This window comes from Haliaeetus leucocephalus, unplaced genomic scaffold, assembly GCF_000737465.1.
Source record: "Haliaeetus leucocephalus isolate CR32 unplaced genomic scaffold, Haliaeetus_leucocephalus-4.0 Scaffold984, whole genome shotgun sequence".
In the NCBI taxonomy this organism is placed as follows: domain Eukaryota; kingdom Metazoa; phylum Chordata; class Aves; order Accipitriformes; family Accipitridae; genus Haliaeetus; species Haliaeetus leucocephalus.
In genome coordinates, this window is record NW_010973420.1 from 466,139 (window position 1) to 483,045 (window position 16,907).

The following is a 16,907-nucleotide window of genomic DNA, read 5'->3' on the forward strand; positions in this document are numbered from 1 at the left end:
GTGCGTCAGGGCGCTGCGCTCTGCCTTGCCCCTCGCAGGTGGCGGTGGGGCGGCTCGGCGCGGGCATGGACCACGGTGACTTCCCCGGCCCGGGGGCGGCGGCGGCAGGCGCTGAAACCTCAGACCTAATGGAAACTGGGGGCGATGCCAGATCGGCACCTCGGCGGGGAGGCAGAGGAGGAGGCGGCGGCGGCCGTGGCGGGGTTCCAGCGACTGCCGAGCCCAGCGCTCCCCCGGCTGCGGAGACGAGCATGAATATTGATGGGCCCGTCGGTGGCGGCAGGAGCGGGGCGGCCGCTGCGGCAGCGCCGGGAGCCCCTGCCCCGCCGCTCCGCGCCCCCTGCTCCAGGGATCCCAAACTGGTCCATCAGCGGTTCCTGCGGAGGAGCGTGGTGGACTCGGACCAGGAGGAGCCTGCTTTCGACCTGCCCGAGTCCGAGCACCAGAGGAAAATTATCCTGCTCCCCAAAACCCGGAGGATAATTGCGGAGAGGGCGAAGGCAGGGCACGGGGCCGCGGAGAAGGTGGGCCTGGGGGCCGAGCCTTCTGGGGAGCCGAAGGCAGCGCCAGCCCCCGGCAGTGTCGTGGGGGCTGAAGAGCAGAAGGAAGCGGGCAGAGATGTGGAGAGGAAAGAGGCGTCGGACGCTGCCAAGGACCAGAGCAAGGCTAAGAAAGAGGAGCCTGAGGAGGAGGCCGATATGAAGGCGGTTGCCACCTCGCTGGATGGCAGGTTCCTAAAGTTTGATATTGAACTCGGGAGGGGATCCTTCAAAACGGTCTATAAGGGTCTGGACACGGAGACGTGGGTGGAAGTTGCATGGTGTGAACTTCAGGTAAGCTGAGCTGATCCTCCTGTGTTTTTTCTGCTTTGTAAGCCTAGGGGCTAAGGGCAACATGCCGGTGTCATCTACAGAAGCTCGGCTTTGAGCAGCCTTTATAGTCACCATCGCTTAGTATCCAGTGTCTAACTATAGCGCAATATTCTCATTGGCTCCCAGTCCACCACCTTATGTACACTCCTCCCAGGCTTAACCCTCTCAGCCCTGGGACCTGACCGCCGACGCTAACGATGTTAGTGTAGGACCTGTCGTATTGCATAAAAAGGTCATGAGTTACTCGCTCTGAATGCGCAGAGCATGCCGACAAGAGCTGAACGGAGCTCCTCTCTTCCCCCCGACCCCCAGCCGCTGCGGGCTGATGCTTCAGAAGGCAGCGGCTTGATTTAGCAGGAGTGGAGCAGCAGGTCTCTATTAAAAAGGCGCTGAACATAAATGAACTTGGGAGTGCATTTGCAGGGGTGAACTTTCCTTTTGCTGTGAATATAAATGCATTATGCTTTTATAAAGATTGAAGACCTGCTGCCCCCTTGCTCGCCCTTTCCCCTGCTCTGAAATTGTGACTGTTGCCACCTTCTTTTGAATCAAACCTCCAGAAATACCTCAGTGCTTGCCTCTTTTTAGGCGTCATGAGCTAGTGCTTCAGTTAGGTCAAAGACCTGTCTGTCCAAATACCTTTTACAAAGAAGATTTTAAATAAAAGATTCGACTTGAGTTCTAGATCTTGAGAGTGAAGTCATCCAGTAATGTCTAAAGAGAGTGAAGGTTTAGATACTGTCTTTTGCTGGTTGGGGACATTGCCGTTGCCCTTAGTGATTTTTAGATTCTGTAAAAATGACAGTAGCATATGCTTAATTTTTTTCTTTGTGAAGCTTTTAGTGGCTGTTACCTCATTTCTGTTGGCATCCGTTTGAATGAGACCTATCTAAGAAAGACCTGAGACAGAATTTTTTTTTGAGCTATTACTCTGTCTGAGTTACTTTGTAATTTTGGTGGGAACCAAAAGATTTAACTCTTAGTTATAATTTGGGGTCCTTAAATGCCCACTGGCTGACTGAGCTTTATGGCCTACCAGAGTATTTGAGAATAGCATGTAAATAATGTGACATAACAAGCCTGAGCTTCCGATTGTTTATTTTTAATGTTGGCCCAATCTGTTTGTAAGTCGCTCCTGGCTTCCTGGGATAGGTGGGGATGGATGTACAACCACATCTATTCCCTAATGATTTCATTACACAATATAATCACAATCCACTGCAGCGCTGCTTCCTTATGGAGTACAAGGAGCACTTCTCAGTCTTCATAGTTGTGCGTTCCCCTGGCTTTTATTAGACAGGGATGCAGAACGTAGAGCCGCAGCAGCTGGACAAGGTACGCCGCAGAGTAGAAGATGTGATGGGCTGGTGCTGAGGGGTTTAACCCCTCTCCCCCAGCCTGGAGGGGTTCTGGGGGGCTCATGGGGAAAGGGGAGAGCCTGTGGGATCGCCAAGGGGATTTAAAGGGGAGTTGAGTGAGGTGGGCGCTGCTGGGAGGAGAGCCTTGCCGCCAGGCCTGGTCTTTGTCTGGCTTCTGCTTGAAGCTGAATCGTGAGCGTGTAAGGCTTTTACTTCGGCAGCCTGAGATGTATTTTGGATGATAACTGGGATGCTGTCGGAGGAAAGGTTTGTCCGTAGGAAGAGGCTGATGTTGTTCAGCTGTCGGCCTGAGCAGCGCAGCCCAGCTCTGTCACTGCAGAGCAATCGCACAGATCAGGAATTCATCTTGTTGCCAAATTTTCTCGGTATGCTCTAGCAGGGGAATTGAAATAGATGCATTTTTCAACATATTTTCTGTAACAGAATAGCTTTAATGACAAAAGACTGCCAAATGTATTGGAGAACCCGGTGTATGGAAATGCCAGTGTTTGGGTCACACCTAAGAAAGAGATTGGGAAGGGAAAATTGCAGTATGAAGCTTACCTGATGATTGGTTTTCTCATTTCAAGTTACACTGGTTTAGGAATTCCTGAACTGACTGCATGTGAAGAAATCATCTGTAATAATTCCCTAATTCCCACTAGTTTCCATTATACATGCTTCAGCTTAAATCAGATCTTCCTACTAGATATTTTCAATTTAATAAAGAATTTATTTTAGGGCTCTAATCGTAGAAAGAAAACTCTCTTTATTATTTGACTGCTTTAGAGAAATTGGTGTGAATCCGTAGAAGTAGGTGAGGGCTGCTGGTTCTCCTTAAACACTGCTGTCTGCTTGCGGTGCAGATTTGGAGGTGATGCCGGAGGCCAGGTAATGTGAGATGGTATGTGATTTTTGAAAGCCAGTACTTTAGTCTGGATTGGGAAAGCCTGAATGACAAAAGGCTTTACTCACCATGGGATTAAAGCCTTTGCTTCTAGGATGAGTTTGCATGAAGGAAGCAATCAGGAGAAGGTGTGAATAGCTGTGTGTTGTCTTGGGCTTTTTGGTTTGTAGAGTACTGTCTTAACCCGACTAGGGAGTTTTATTGGGAAAACAGAGGGTGCTGTCAAGTAATTGCTTCATTCATGGCACTTTGAAAATTTTTGTAAGCTGTGCCAGTTAGGTATGCCCCCGTTTGTCTCGTTTAATGCTAAGTTCAGGTATACACAACAGAAGACCAAGTGGAAGCGATCGTCACCATCCTGTTGAAGACAAAGTGACTTCACTTCCTCTGCAGTCTCCACCATCAAAACCCATCCTAGAGCCTTTTTGTGCAAAAATGGCAACAAATTGTACTTTGTCCTCTGGAGATGCACTTGTGCTTGTTACTTCCAGAGCTGGAGAGTTAAAAACTAACAGTATTGAGGTTCTATGCAGGCATTAATCCTCTGTCCTTGCTCAGCATTTTTTTCAGCCCAGTTGTACTGTTGCCTGTGTGTTTATCTCTTTCTGTCCGTCTGTACAAAGACCTTGCGAGCCATTCTTGTTCAGTGGTTTTATTTCATTGAAAAGATGGCTTTAGGGTTCAGAACCGAAGTTGTGGCTTGGATTAGGGTAGGATCCAAATGCTAACCAAACTAGATCTGGGGTTTAGGCCTGCCTGAAGATGGGAAAGCTGTAGTCAAATTCTACCTAGAAAATAAATTTATTGTTCCTTCCTGAAACTGGTGTATTGGAGCAGGATTAGTGTGCCCTTGCACTTTGGAAAGGTTTGCATTCTAAGGTTTTCAACAGCTATAATTAATTTTAATTGGTGGCATACAATTGCTGTGTGGTGAGGCTTCAGTGTAACAGTATTTCAGTGTTGTGCTCCTGAGTAAAATGTTAGGTCATGAATAAGGAATATAGGCTTTTGCCAGTCTACTGCTGGCAAGCCAAATACTCCTTTTAGTTAGATGAACGGTTTCAAAGTCCCCATCCTATTTCTCTTTGGGAAGACATAGGGAAACTGCAGAAGAGTCAAACCTGGTACTATCTCAAATGCAAGGACCTCAGTGTACTTTATGGTTCTCGCTTGGACTGTGAATACCGAGCTGCTGTTTGTATTTTATTTTAGTTTTTTTGTTGAAAATATGGAAGGGATGGACTGTCTCATCCTGCTGTTGCTGTACCCATGGTGGGAAGGTCAGAAATGCCTGTTGTTGAACACCACAGGGGTGCCAGGCTTTTTCCACTGGTTGCCCAAGACTTGTTCTCCACTCCACGTACTGGTGCGTAGATGGATGCTGGTTTCTTCAGGACACTTGCCCTCCAGGTGCTCTGTGTGAGAATGCGTGGGAGTCCTTGGTGCTCCCTGGGACAGAGCTCAGTTCAGGTATCGGATGTTAGAGGTATTTGGGGAGCTATGTGAGAGTGAAGGATGGGCAGAGGTCAACTCTCCCTCCCCCGCCCATATAGCTGAAATTAGAAATCAAGGGTATTAGAATAGCTCTGATGGCATTTTCCAAATGGCCACCAAACCAAGGGGTCTGTAATGGTAAAACAACCACGGATAGACATGTTGCTCTAAGGTGGCAATTTCTCACCCCCTGCACCTGCAGCTTTTCTGCCAAGCTTCTAGTAGTATAGTTCTGTAGGAAGAACTTAATTATCTTTACAAGATAAGCGTTTTACTTCATAGTGTTGTAGCACTTTCCTCTTTATGTCATTGCCAGTCTTTTCAAATGGCCTGAACCAAAGAAAAAACGCAAAAGTACATTGTATGTCTTAAGTCACTCAGGTATTCGGGAGTTTCAGATTTTTGGAGGGCACAGATCTTAACTGAAAATTAAGTTCTAAATGTGGATGCATTTCTGAATGCTTCTTTCACTTGATTCATATGCAATATTAATATGGGAACAGGTAATGTATTTTCTTGATCTCAGTTTTTATTCCTGAAATGAGAAGCTCATTCAGATTGGCCAATAGCTGACTGATTTTAATATGGCATGCACATTCTAGAAGTACAAGATGAAATTAGACTTTGTTTTAATGCAAGGTGATTAAAAAGGGCATTTAAAATCATTAGTGCTAGACCTATGTGAACTTGATCATTTTTGTTTCTAAGGCTGATAATCTTTCCTTGAAGTAAAATTGCTAGTTTGGGTGGAGGAAGGGAGGAAAAGCATGCAGTTTATTTCTAAGTGTGTTACCTTATGTGTGAGAGAAGGCTATGATGCTTATGTAACTATTTTCTTAAATTTTTAAGCAGTGTTTTCCATCTTATGTCCACTTTAGATCTGTGGTAGTTGTTTAGAGTGATACCAAAGGTGCATGGCTCGGATCTTTCTGTGTAAGCAGGTATGTTTGCATGGTTAAAAGTGGGAGCCTGTAAAATGGACAATGTTAATGCAAATTCACTTTGCTCTATCTGGCAAGCCACTTCTGGCAAAATTATGTGGAGTTAAATTATGTGGAAGGAGAAGGATGTCCTCTGCCCCTGTATCAAGAATCCAGGGGATTTCTTTCTGAAAAAGGTAACATCTTTTACTGGTATTGTAGTTTGGCTTTTGGTGGTGTCCTTGTTGGCTGACAGCTTTCATCTGATGTCGAAATAGTAGCTGGTTACTATCTATGCTTTTAATTTATTGGCTGGGTAAACTTTGTGTAAATGAACAGAATAATTTAGAAAATCTGTTTGGGAGAAGAAAGGAGGGAGACTGCATTTGAAAGCTTGAATCTGCTATTGCTGTGTGCTCATATTAAATTAACTGAGACTAATTTTGTCTGTTGCAAGTTAATTCTTGAGACAGTGAATTCTGTTTAAATTTAAACAATTGGGTTAGCTCTGCTTTACAGTGTCAATGTGAAAACATGTGCCTGTATCACTGGTGTTTGTTGGTATAGCTGTTGCCCTGACATGGAGAAGCATGATAGGGATATGGTAGCAAACTATTAATAGACTGCTTCTCAAATTCAGTAAATGAAATAGAGCTGGGTCAGACTTCAGATTCTGCTTTTGAATCAAACAAGACTCCTTGCTCTTGCTTTTGAGTACATTTTACCTAAAGACTGATTGCATGCTCTTTTAATTCTGGTTAAACTTTTCGTGCTAAATGTGTGGGGTCTGGTTGCTGTAAGAGGAAATGCCTTAAAATAAAATCGGAACTTGGTGTAAAGGATATTTCTGGTCCCTTTGGTCATCTCTTGTCCACAGCTGACAGGGGAAAAAAGTTGATGTTGCAAGCTGTCCCCTTAGTAATGTTTGCACTTGATACGTAGTCTGACTTGTGGGTATAATGTGCTTATGTTTATGGTCTCCTGCCTTGTTTTGTGGTTGGGGTGTAACAGAGGTTTGAAGAAAGTTCAGTGGCACTGATCTTAAAACAAGGGCGGCAACAGCAATTCAGCTGTTGGTTGCTGAAGTTATCAGGGGTTTTGCATGCTCTGAGAGATTAGAGATGCTGCAGAGGTTGGGAAGAGTGATTGTGGGGTGGGTAGATGGAGGGCAGAGGCCCTGCTGTAAGGATCAGGTGTGAAGGGGCTGGTGAGGAGGGAGGTGGTGATAAATCTCCTGTACTTCAGGAGCCCCACTGGAGTGGTAGGTTTGGGTTTGAGTGCTGAGAATGGTTTGCTACAGCTGTCTGATCAGGGGAAGTTTTGGTTTTTAGGCTTGCTGTGACATAGCTGTTGATTGCTGGCAGCAGGGTAGTTACCTGTGTGTTCAGGAGGCCTGTGGTAGGTCTGACTGGCCAGAAAAAAAAAATTTAAGGTAAGTGCTGATGCATGATACCCAGGCAGCCTGTAGGCATAAGAAAAGGGCAGCCAAAGGCATGTCATGTGAGATGTGTGACACTTGGCACTGCTGTTGGAAGAGACATCTTCATTGCTCTGAAATAGGAGGGGTTTATGCAAATAATCTTTGGAGAATATCTGAAATGGTCATGCAGAAGGAGAACTGGTTTTCTTGTTTAAGTTCATACATGTGAAATTGAAGTTACATCTGGAAATGCATTATTTCCCTGAAGAGAGATTGGCCTACTAGAAAACATGAGTGTTATCCCAATGTTGATTTTGATGTGCCTGAAACAAGGCAAGGGCAAGTTTGGTTTGGTTTTGGTTTTCCCCTTCCTTGGCAAGGAAGGGGAAGTTGTTTTTTTCAGTGGAGTTAAGTCAGCTAGAAACAACCTTTATCCAGTATCTTGCTATTCCTGTGTAGCTCTGAAATGGAGGAACCATCTCACTACTTTCCTACTGCCTGCTCTGAGATGAGAAGCCTTTCTGCCAGGAGTGAGTTTTACAATTATATTCTCTGCAGCAACGAGTGGCCGCAGCCTCTTCTGCAGTGGAGTCCAGACCAGTTGTTAAGATGGCAAGATGGCAGATACTTTCAAATCTCTGCTGGATCTGGTGTGATGATTTTTCTTTATATTTAGAGAGAGAAAAGAGTCTTAGCTCCTCTTTGCCTCCATTTCATTTCTGTGGAGCAAATAAGAAAAAGGCTTTGTTCAATTGGTGAAAGTGTGAGTGTGCACCCTCATTCTCCATACCTCTCCTCTTCCCTAAGAGTACTCGTAGAACTTTCTAAATCCAGGTTCCACATAAACCACAAAATAGAGCCCATTTTATGTGTTAGATTGGTCCCTTGCTCTGCAATGGACTAATCTTCAAACCATAAGCAGCTTCACATATCCCTGAATAAAATCTCATTGTTCTCCAAAGAAATCAAGTCCATACCTCCTTTTTGGCCTGATGTTTATCCAAAACAGCTTGCTTGTTGGGAATGTTGTCCATTCCAAATTAGCTTAGGTGCTGCCTAGCTTCTGAGCTGTTCTTCTGACTTTCTCCTTGCAGATGATCATGCTGTGTAAAAGACACTGAGAATTTGGTGCAAGGAGGAGATCACAAGTCCTGCCTGTTCTCCTGTGTCTCCTGCAATCACCTGTGTTGTGGACACAGGGTGTCACATGTCACTGAACTCCTCTAAGCCTTAGGAAGCATCTTAGCTGCCAGCCAGTTGTCTGTAGGCATTGATGAACTTAGACTGAGTTCTAAATCACCTGGCAATAAGCGTGTACCAAAAACTTTCTAGAGTGACTGTTTTGTTTGTTAGCAGTGACTTGTGTTACTCCAAATATGTACAGTCAGTGGTGTGTGGTGAAATCCCTTCTACTCAATCTCTGAAAGAAAAAATAAGTAAACTCATGTAATTGTACTCATCTTGAATTTTTATTTTTTGAAGATGCTCCATCTCAGGCTTGAATGGTCTCACATACCTGGGTTTTCAGTTCACCATCATCCCTACAATGCTTTTTAAAAAAAATTATTACCCCTACTAAATATGCCATAGCCTGTCTAACCCCACTGTAGCTACAGTGTTACTACAAATAAATGAACTTCTGGAGCTGATGGGATTTCTTCCCTCCTTCTCAAGAATCTGCCATATAAGTGTGCATGCATTTTAATTCATATCAGGTGTCATAATGTACACAATCAGATTTTCATAAGTGATTTACTGGAAAATAATTTTGCTATATTGTGTTAATACAGTATAATGGCTGTATAATATGGTGGTTAAATATGCAATGGGAGTAATGGGTAAAATGAAATGCCATATTATGGCAATATACATCTTGCTTAAACTGTTAAGGAAGGAGTAACTTAAGACCTAATACCATCTGTTCTTCAGTTGTTTGCTACAGAGGGATACAAAACACTTACTCATGAACTCTGAGGAAAACAGATAGGAGAGTGCAGGCTCAAATAACATTTGTGGGGGTTTTCTTATTTGGCCATTTTTTGTGAATTCAATCTGATCTTCATTCTGGACTTAAAGGAAAATTAAACCGGCCTTAAGTAATATTTGATCCTATTATGAATCTTGGCAGCACTTCACCAAAGTGAATTTGAATTTTAATGTAATTTTTGGTTAGGTAAATAAACTTAAAATGGCTTTGATTCCTAGCTTTTTCTAAGAAAAGGAAAACCTGAAAGGAAATGGGCATGTTTCTGTTACATGCTAGTCCTTTTTTTTTTTGCAATGTTTTTTTGGGGGGGGGAAGGCTGTACTGTAGTTGGTTACTAAAGCTACCAATTTGCCTTTCTCAAATTCTGAAAGTCTTGCTGTAGTCCAGCTCTCCTGAAAACTACTTAAAATGCTTTTTGTTTCATCTTAACCTAGAGACTTTGAATGCGGATCTGTATGGATGATGGCTGACTTTTTTTTTCTAGCCATGTTTATGCTTTTGGGGAACTATCTTACCTTTTCCATTAATGTTTTAGCAAAGTATGGGCCTTAATAAACTGTGGTTCTGTATCAAGCACAGTAATGTCGTGTTCTGTGTATTCCTGTATTAACAGGGCTTGTCCAAATGCCATTGTCAGTGTGTTTTCAAGTGCATAAACCTGCCTAAAACCCAGTAAGACTGAACAGCTGGGGGAAGGTTTTTTTGTTAGTTAAATAATAAAAATTTGTTTATATTCTATAAAATAAGGTTTTATTAAAAAGAACAAATGACAGTTGGTCACTTCATATATTGAGAACTGAGTATTTATTTTACAAAAGCAGTATAAACCAGGCATTGCCTACATCTGCTTCTGAAATGGATGTTCCTTTCTCTTACTGGCGTGTGCTTGAAGGATTAAAATTATGGTGTTTATTCCAGATTTTTGTACAATAAGCAGCTTTTTAACATTGCTTTTCCTGATGCTGTCTGGATTTTTTCAGTTAGAGCAACATTTTGGGTGACCCATTGTACTCGCTGGAGCTAATACAGCTGTGGTGGTTGACTGAGCAGAATCAATTCTGTCTGTTAAAACAGAACAGTGTAAAAGGGTGGGGGAAACTACAAAATTTCCAGTGGCTGTATCTCATTGCTGCAGGCCTGTGCAGCGCTCTGCTGAAACATTTGATAATATCTAGATCTTGTAAAACTGATTCCAAATAGGTTTGGTTTTGTTCTAGGCTTTACTGATTAATTAAGGAAAATTGCCATGGTTATGTGCATTTGAACTTGTTTTGTTTCTCTTTCGTATCAGTGTTTGTTTTGAGAATTGTAGATAATAAAGCAAGTGTTGCACTAATAAAATGGACTTGCTTGTCTCTCAATTACAAAGACTTATATTGCCTTTGATTACTAATGGAGGATGAGAATATCTTGTCCTTTGGCAAGCAGCGTGATCGTGACTAACACGGGTGGTTTTGCATGTACTTAATGTTGTTTGTGCATATATAAAATTACTAGTAGAAGAAGAGAAAATACACAACCACTTGTATTAAGCCATGGGATATAGGGTAAAATGAATTGGTAAAAATGACCTAAAATGGTTGCTTATAGCCCACCTGTGACCCTGCCTCTTCAGGTTACGTTCTCCCTTGTGTGGTGTCTTTTTGCAGGTGCTTCTGGGGATGCAGCATCAGTCCCTGCTGCCCTCCAGGCTTCTAACTTTTTTCTTGGACAAGTTGTAATAACTTGTGTAACATAGTTCATTGACCTTAATGAATTTAAGTCATTGTGGCAGTTCAGCCTAAGTGAAGCCTGTGATCTCCAGGAAGTTCCAGACAGGCAGGTGGGGGAGAACACCATATGATATTTGGGATTTATTTGTATCGTAAGGGCCTTGTTAATTTAAAGCTCTTGTAGCGCTGTTCCAGGAAACAAATGGGATTTCTTCTGTAACTTTGCTCAAAAGAAGTGAGAGGAAAGCTCCTGCTGATAATATGCTGGTCCTTGGATGTGTGGCAGACTCTTGAACTGGACTAAAGTTATCTGAAGCAAGTCGGAGCTGTAAATTCTTCTAGGCTGCCAAGAGCTGCTGAGCCCCATCAGTGTTGAGTAGCAGTGATCGCTTGTCTTTAAATAGAAGACTTTGGAGTCTCCGTGTCAGACCTGATGGACTGTCTGCTGAGGCTGGTCTCAGACCCGTGTGGGGCAGTGGGTGGTGAACTTTTGGGCCGGTTCCTGCGAAGATGGACAGTGCACCCCTTAACCTGTTAGGCGTTGGGGGGGGCTGCCTTGGTGCAGGGCAGGGACCCCAAGGAGCAGTGTGCTGGTGGGAAGGCCCCCCCGACAGCCGGCCGCTGCATCTTCAGGCAGGTGAACTGCCTAGGAGGGAGGGGAGGCTTGTGGGAAACCACCCCGCTGTCCTCTCCAGCAGGCTCCAATGTTTCCTCTTGGGAACTGCTTCTTCTCTGGGAATGGAAGAATCTCCTGTTGGGGAGATGTGCTCCTCACCCTGCCCTTGGCTGCAAGCGTAGTGGTTTGGAGGCTTTGGGAAATGCTCCAGTGACTATTGCAGGTGGGGATGAGAATTTGGAATGAACCTCCCCTGTTCATGGGAGTCCTTTGGTCTAAGTATTGCCATCATGGGAGGGGAGATGGGCAACACCTTGTCTAGGTGTCATGTAAGAGGACAGTAGGTGCCATCACCTGGCTTTTTCACCATGTGCCAGGGAGCTCCGCAAATGTCTCTTGGCCTCAACTATTTGAGGAATGGATGAACAGTTCATTTCTGGGTCCCAGCTGTGTTTATATAGAAGGGGGGCACTGAACTAAGTTAAGACTGAGGCCATTTGGGGTGTATGCAAGAGACCTTAGCTTTTGCAGGCACCTCACCCTAAGGAAAGGCACAGTGCCTTTGGTACACTGGCTGCTGGAGGACTGGCTGTCAGAGCCACAAGCGCTTTCAGAAGAGCGCATTTGGACCCAGGTCAACTCTATGCCTTATTTTTACAGTCTCACGTTAAATTAAGCCAACTGGATAGATAGATTGCCGCATGATACAAGATACTCCTACAAAGGCACCCTGCAGTTTCCTCTAGGCTATAGACAACTCTCTGAATCCTTGTATGTGGAAGAGGATTAAGCCTTCTCTTCAAAGTATTGAAAGAGGAAGGAAACTTGTAGCAAATATCTGTGGTTGGGAGAGGGAAGTGAAGTGAAACCTCTTTTTAACTCTCTGGAATGTATGATGGGTATTTTGTGAGTTTGGGTTTTTTTTCTGTGGCTCAACTGCTTGTTCCCTCTCCACCCCCCGCTCCCCAGCAATCTGCCAAAGCCCATGCCCCTGCCACAAAATATGTGACATCGACACCTGGGCTGCTAATATGGGAGGCTGCTTGTATGAGAGGAGAAAAGCAGTTGTGCTCACTGCTTCCAGACATAGTTCCAACACTGCATACCATGTGAAAGAGTTAATATGTAAAACGTGTGTGATCCGAGATGTCTGTCTGTTTACTTAGATGAAGCCAGCATTACAAGTTTTTAACCACAGAAGCTACGAAACTATTAGAAACAGCAATTCCACCTCCAAGTAACATTGAAAAATTAAATACAAAGCTTCATTTATTAAAGTATGTGTATGCTTTTTTTAGAGTTCTTTCTCAGGTGGTTTGAGGGAGGGAGAGAACAGGCTATTGCTCACTCACATGTGGGCTTCAAAGAAAACTTTAAATGGCTTTGGGTTTGGGCTGCAAACTCTTGTGTGTGAAATGGGACACTTGAGATGATGGAGTCTGTGTATTCAAAAGCAACTAGTGCAAATAAATGGGTCTGTGGATGTTTATTGGCTTTTGCCAAACTAATAGCTATCTGTGGTTTTCTTCCTTTTTTGTGATGTTGTTGAACAACAACTCAGTTTATAACAAGTGCTGCTAGGGAGCGCAGTCCATGTTAGGAGGGAATCTCTCAGCATGAAGATGGTGATGGAGAATGATTGAAACTGGAGGGTCTGTGACTGGGGGAGCTAGCTGTGCCTGAACAGGGCATAACAGAAAATAACAGCTTTACTAACTCAGAACCTAAAAATGAAATTGGTGTCGCTGCTGAATTCCAGATTCTCAACGTGAGGGGTGTGACTGATGCTGATCTGGTTTTGTAACTGATCGGGAAGGATTACAGGGTGGTTCATCAATCCATCCCACATTCCTTTGTGCATTTTTAGGGAAACTTTATTAAAAATGGATGCTACTTCATAAAAACTTTCCAGTAGGCTTTTAAAAAGCAGTTTAATGTCTTCTTCCTTCTCATTCCTCCTCTTCCCTGTCCTCCATCGCCGCCCCAAAAGTTACGAGGACAGGGTCCTGCTCTTCAACACATTCTGCACTGCCACAGGATGTATACGAATACAGTTGTTCTTTTTTCACATCCCTTTCTTTTCTTTAGAGGGTCATCTTCACAATCACATGAGATTATCTTCTTTGATTAATCTCATAAGATATTGTTTCACCTAACAGTCTTCCAGCTGTGCATGGTGTTTTCTTGGGCAGGTGCTTCGCACAGTGATGAGGCAGTTAGTGACAGCCATGGTGGCAGCTTCTGGTTTCTTTGAAAATCCTGATGAACCTAAGGTGGAAATCAGAATTTGCAGAGAAATAAAGGAAAATGAAGTAACATCTAGTGAGAGGAGATTAAAAGGTATTTCATAACCTCTTGTGCAATAATTGTTAGTTTCTGATTCTTAGCAGTGACTGATACTTGTAGTCTGACTGCATTGATGCTTAGTTACCCTAGTTCTGATGCTGCAATTAATGATTCAGCAGTACACATGCTGTAAATGGTTTTTTTAAAAAAGGCTTTGATAAAATTTATATATGGTGTTGTCGTGGTTTAACCCCAGCCAGCAACTAAGCACCACGCAGCCGCTCACTCACTGCCCCCCATCCAGTGGGAGGGGGGAGAAAATGAGGAAAAGAAGTAAAACTCCTGGGTTGAGATAAGAACGATTTAATAGAACAGAAAAGAAGACAGTAATAATGATAATGATAACACTAATAAAATGACAGCAGTAGTAATAAAGGATTGGAATGTACAAATGATGCGCAGGGCAATTGCTCACCACCCGCCGACCGACACCCAGCCAGTCCCCGAGCGGCGAATCCCTGCCCCCCCACTTCCCAGTTCCTAAACTAGATGTGACGTCCCATGGTATGGAATACACTGTTGGCCAGTTTGGGTCAGGTGCCCTGGCTGGGCATGAGAAGCTGAAAAATCCTTGACTCTAGTCTAAACACTACTGAGCAACAACTGAAAACATCAGTGTTATCAACATTCTTCACATACTGAACTCAAAACATAGCACTGTACCAGCTACTAGGAAGACAGTTAACTACATCCCAGCTGAAACCAGGACAGGTGTATTTTACCCATGCTTTTTCTGCGATCCTAGCTGCATTACCTCTGATTTTTAGAGGTGAAATTGTAATTTATCAATTCTGTTAGAGAAAGGAAAAAAGCTATTAAAACATTTCCACTAAGCTAATTTTTGTGTGCAGAAAGAGAGAACTGTAATTTCTTATGAACTGTGACCTTTGTACCTTAAAAGATATATATAGCGTATATTTCAAAATGGATTTCTGTCAGCAGGGTAACTAATGAAATCATCTTGTAGTTGGAGTCCTTGGTACCTAATAAGATGTGAATTCCCCATGAAGCTGCTTCTCACAGTTTGGTTATTTCTGAATGTGCTTTTCTGTGGATCTTACAGCTACTAGGGTGGTGCTTTTTCTGCAGTTTTTCCTTCAATGGGGGCAACTAGAAAATTTCTCTTTCCCTTTTATATCACTTTTCCTGAAAAGTGAAAGTTGTTTTGTTTTAGTGAGTTGCTACCCTGATTTACTCGCTAAATGTGTTGTGGACAACAGGGGAGAGGTATGCGCACGCAGCATTAGTGCAGTCTTATTTCCCAAAGAAACAAAGGCTGAGAAACAACCTTTGAATTTTTTTTTTTGACAACCAGTAGAAATAACTAGAAGGGATGAGTTTTCTCAGTCTTGTCTTGCTCGTCATAAGGTCATTAAGCCTGTGAATGATGCCAAACTCCCAGTAATTGGGGACGAGTGCGGTAACGAGAGCTGCAGCCTGCGCCGACGGCGTGTGCGTCCCACGAAGATGCCGCTCTGCTCCTCCGGGGGGGTCCGATGGGGACGGCGGGCGGCAGCTGGACCGGGGTGCGTTGGGGACCCCCGGGTGCCGCTGGCTCTGGCGGCTGCTGGAGCAGGGCTGTAGCGGGGCAGGGCTCTTCTGCGTCCCACCGACAGCTGGGCAAAGCAGAAAGCGCGCTGCATTATTTATAGGGCTTATATAGTGCTACAAAGAACATGTTGTATAATAATGGGCGGGTGACTGTGCAGCCTATATGGAGGAGGCAGTGGAGTGCTTCAAGTCTATTTTAAAGTAATTTCCCATCCTGGATGAATTAAGTAAAAAACAATTGTTTATCATTGTTGGCATCAATTCTGAACGTGTATTCAGTTTTTCCATCAGCTTAGTACAGTTTTGCATGTATTTTTCTTGGAGGATACATATTTAAGGGTCAGAATGAACTATAATCTGTGACAAAGCAGGGTGTTTAATTGCATGAATGGAAAAATGGAAGGACTGGTTTAACTAGAAGATCTTAAACACGCTGAAATGTTAATTACTCTTAGAGGTCTAAGACAGTCAGATGAGTAATTGGTCATGAAAGCCTGTTCACCTGTTTTAATGAGCTCAGTGTAAAAAAAAAAAAAAAAAGCTGCATACTATTTCTAAGGTGCTCATGTACGAAAGTTTTAAAATCCCTCAGCCAGGGTTTATGCATTTGTTTCAATAAGGATTATATTCAGTCTGTGTTTTAAGCATGCTATATATTTTGAAATGTAACAACATTCCCAGAGCAGCAGCTTTTATTCTTCAATCTGCCCAAAATTGCCATGCAAATTTACCTGGTTTTAAAATAATTCCTTGCACTGACAGTGGTGTGACGATAGCAGGTCTTGAGCTTGCAAGATTAAAGTGAACAAACAATTTTTTTTAAGTGAAGAGAGATAATGTAAGCAACTATATAACTATACACAGTATACAGCAGCGGCAGTATGTAAGCCTGTGCCAGAGCTGTAATCTCCACAAAGGAAAACACAATGCAAAGTCAGCATATTTGTAAATATAGGTATTTTTACAACATAGCTAGAGAGTCAGTGGTTCAGTTGATTGACTTCTCCTTAACCCTAGATATGGAGGTGAAAATACATGCTCAAATGCTTCCCTTGCTTTTCAGAGAAAAATCCAGTAATTCTACCTTTCTTTAAGAAACTTTATACCTGCTATCTTGGTTCATTTTGTAGTGTTAAGCCTTGTTAAATAGCTGAAGTGATATATCTGGTAACAATACTGCAGATGGAGTGGGGAATTCATTAAGTAATGGCTGTGTTGTGATTTGATTTACATTACTTTGGTCTCACCTTTAGAGTTGCTGTTTACTTTCATATTCATGGCAAATGTTTACTGTTTGTTTGCTTGGTCTCTGCTTATTGCATCTCCATAAGATGGATGTGAGAGTTAATTAAAAAAAAACACACACAGATGTGCAATAGTAATCATAATAAGGATAAAATGTTTGTACAGGTGAGATAAATACAAGAATCTAAAATTGTCAATGTCCTTCTAAATTTAGCAACTATCAAATAAGATCATCACCATGAGTATTATTCTTTGTTAAAAGACCCTTTAAAGTATGTGGGGTTTTAAAATTAATTGCAGTATGTGGCACTCTTAATTGTCGTGGTGCGGAATATATAAGGTACTTCTAGTAGGCAAAGCATGCCTGAATGGTTTTTAAAAAAGTAAAAGTTGTCTTTAGTTTGTGAATTCTCAAGTGCTTTCTTTAAAAGGTATCTAGAGTGGTTTAGGTGGTTTGTGAACTTGTTAGGTACAGTTCT

The 16,907-nt window shown here is 43.0% G+C and overlaps 1 protein-coding gene across 1 annotated transcript in view; it reads left to right on the plus strand.

Moving 5' to 3' along the window:
* The first annotated feature begins 635 nt into the window (after nucleotides 1–635).
* The window catches only part of WNK2 (WNK lysine deficient protein kinase 2), a 109,217-nt gene continuing 92,945 nt past the window's right edge, over nucleotides 636–16,907 (plus strand). The window contains 1 exon segment of the mRNA XM_010584467.1: nucleotides 636–833. Coding sequence (XP_010582769.1) covers nucleotides 699–833 — 135 coding nt within the window. The 5' untranslated portion in view covers nucleotides 636–698.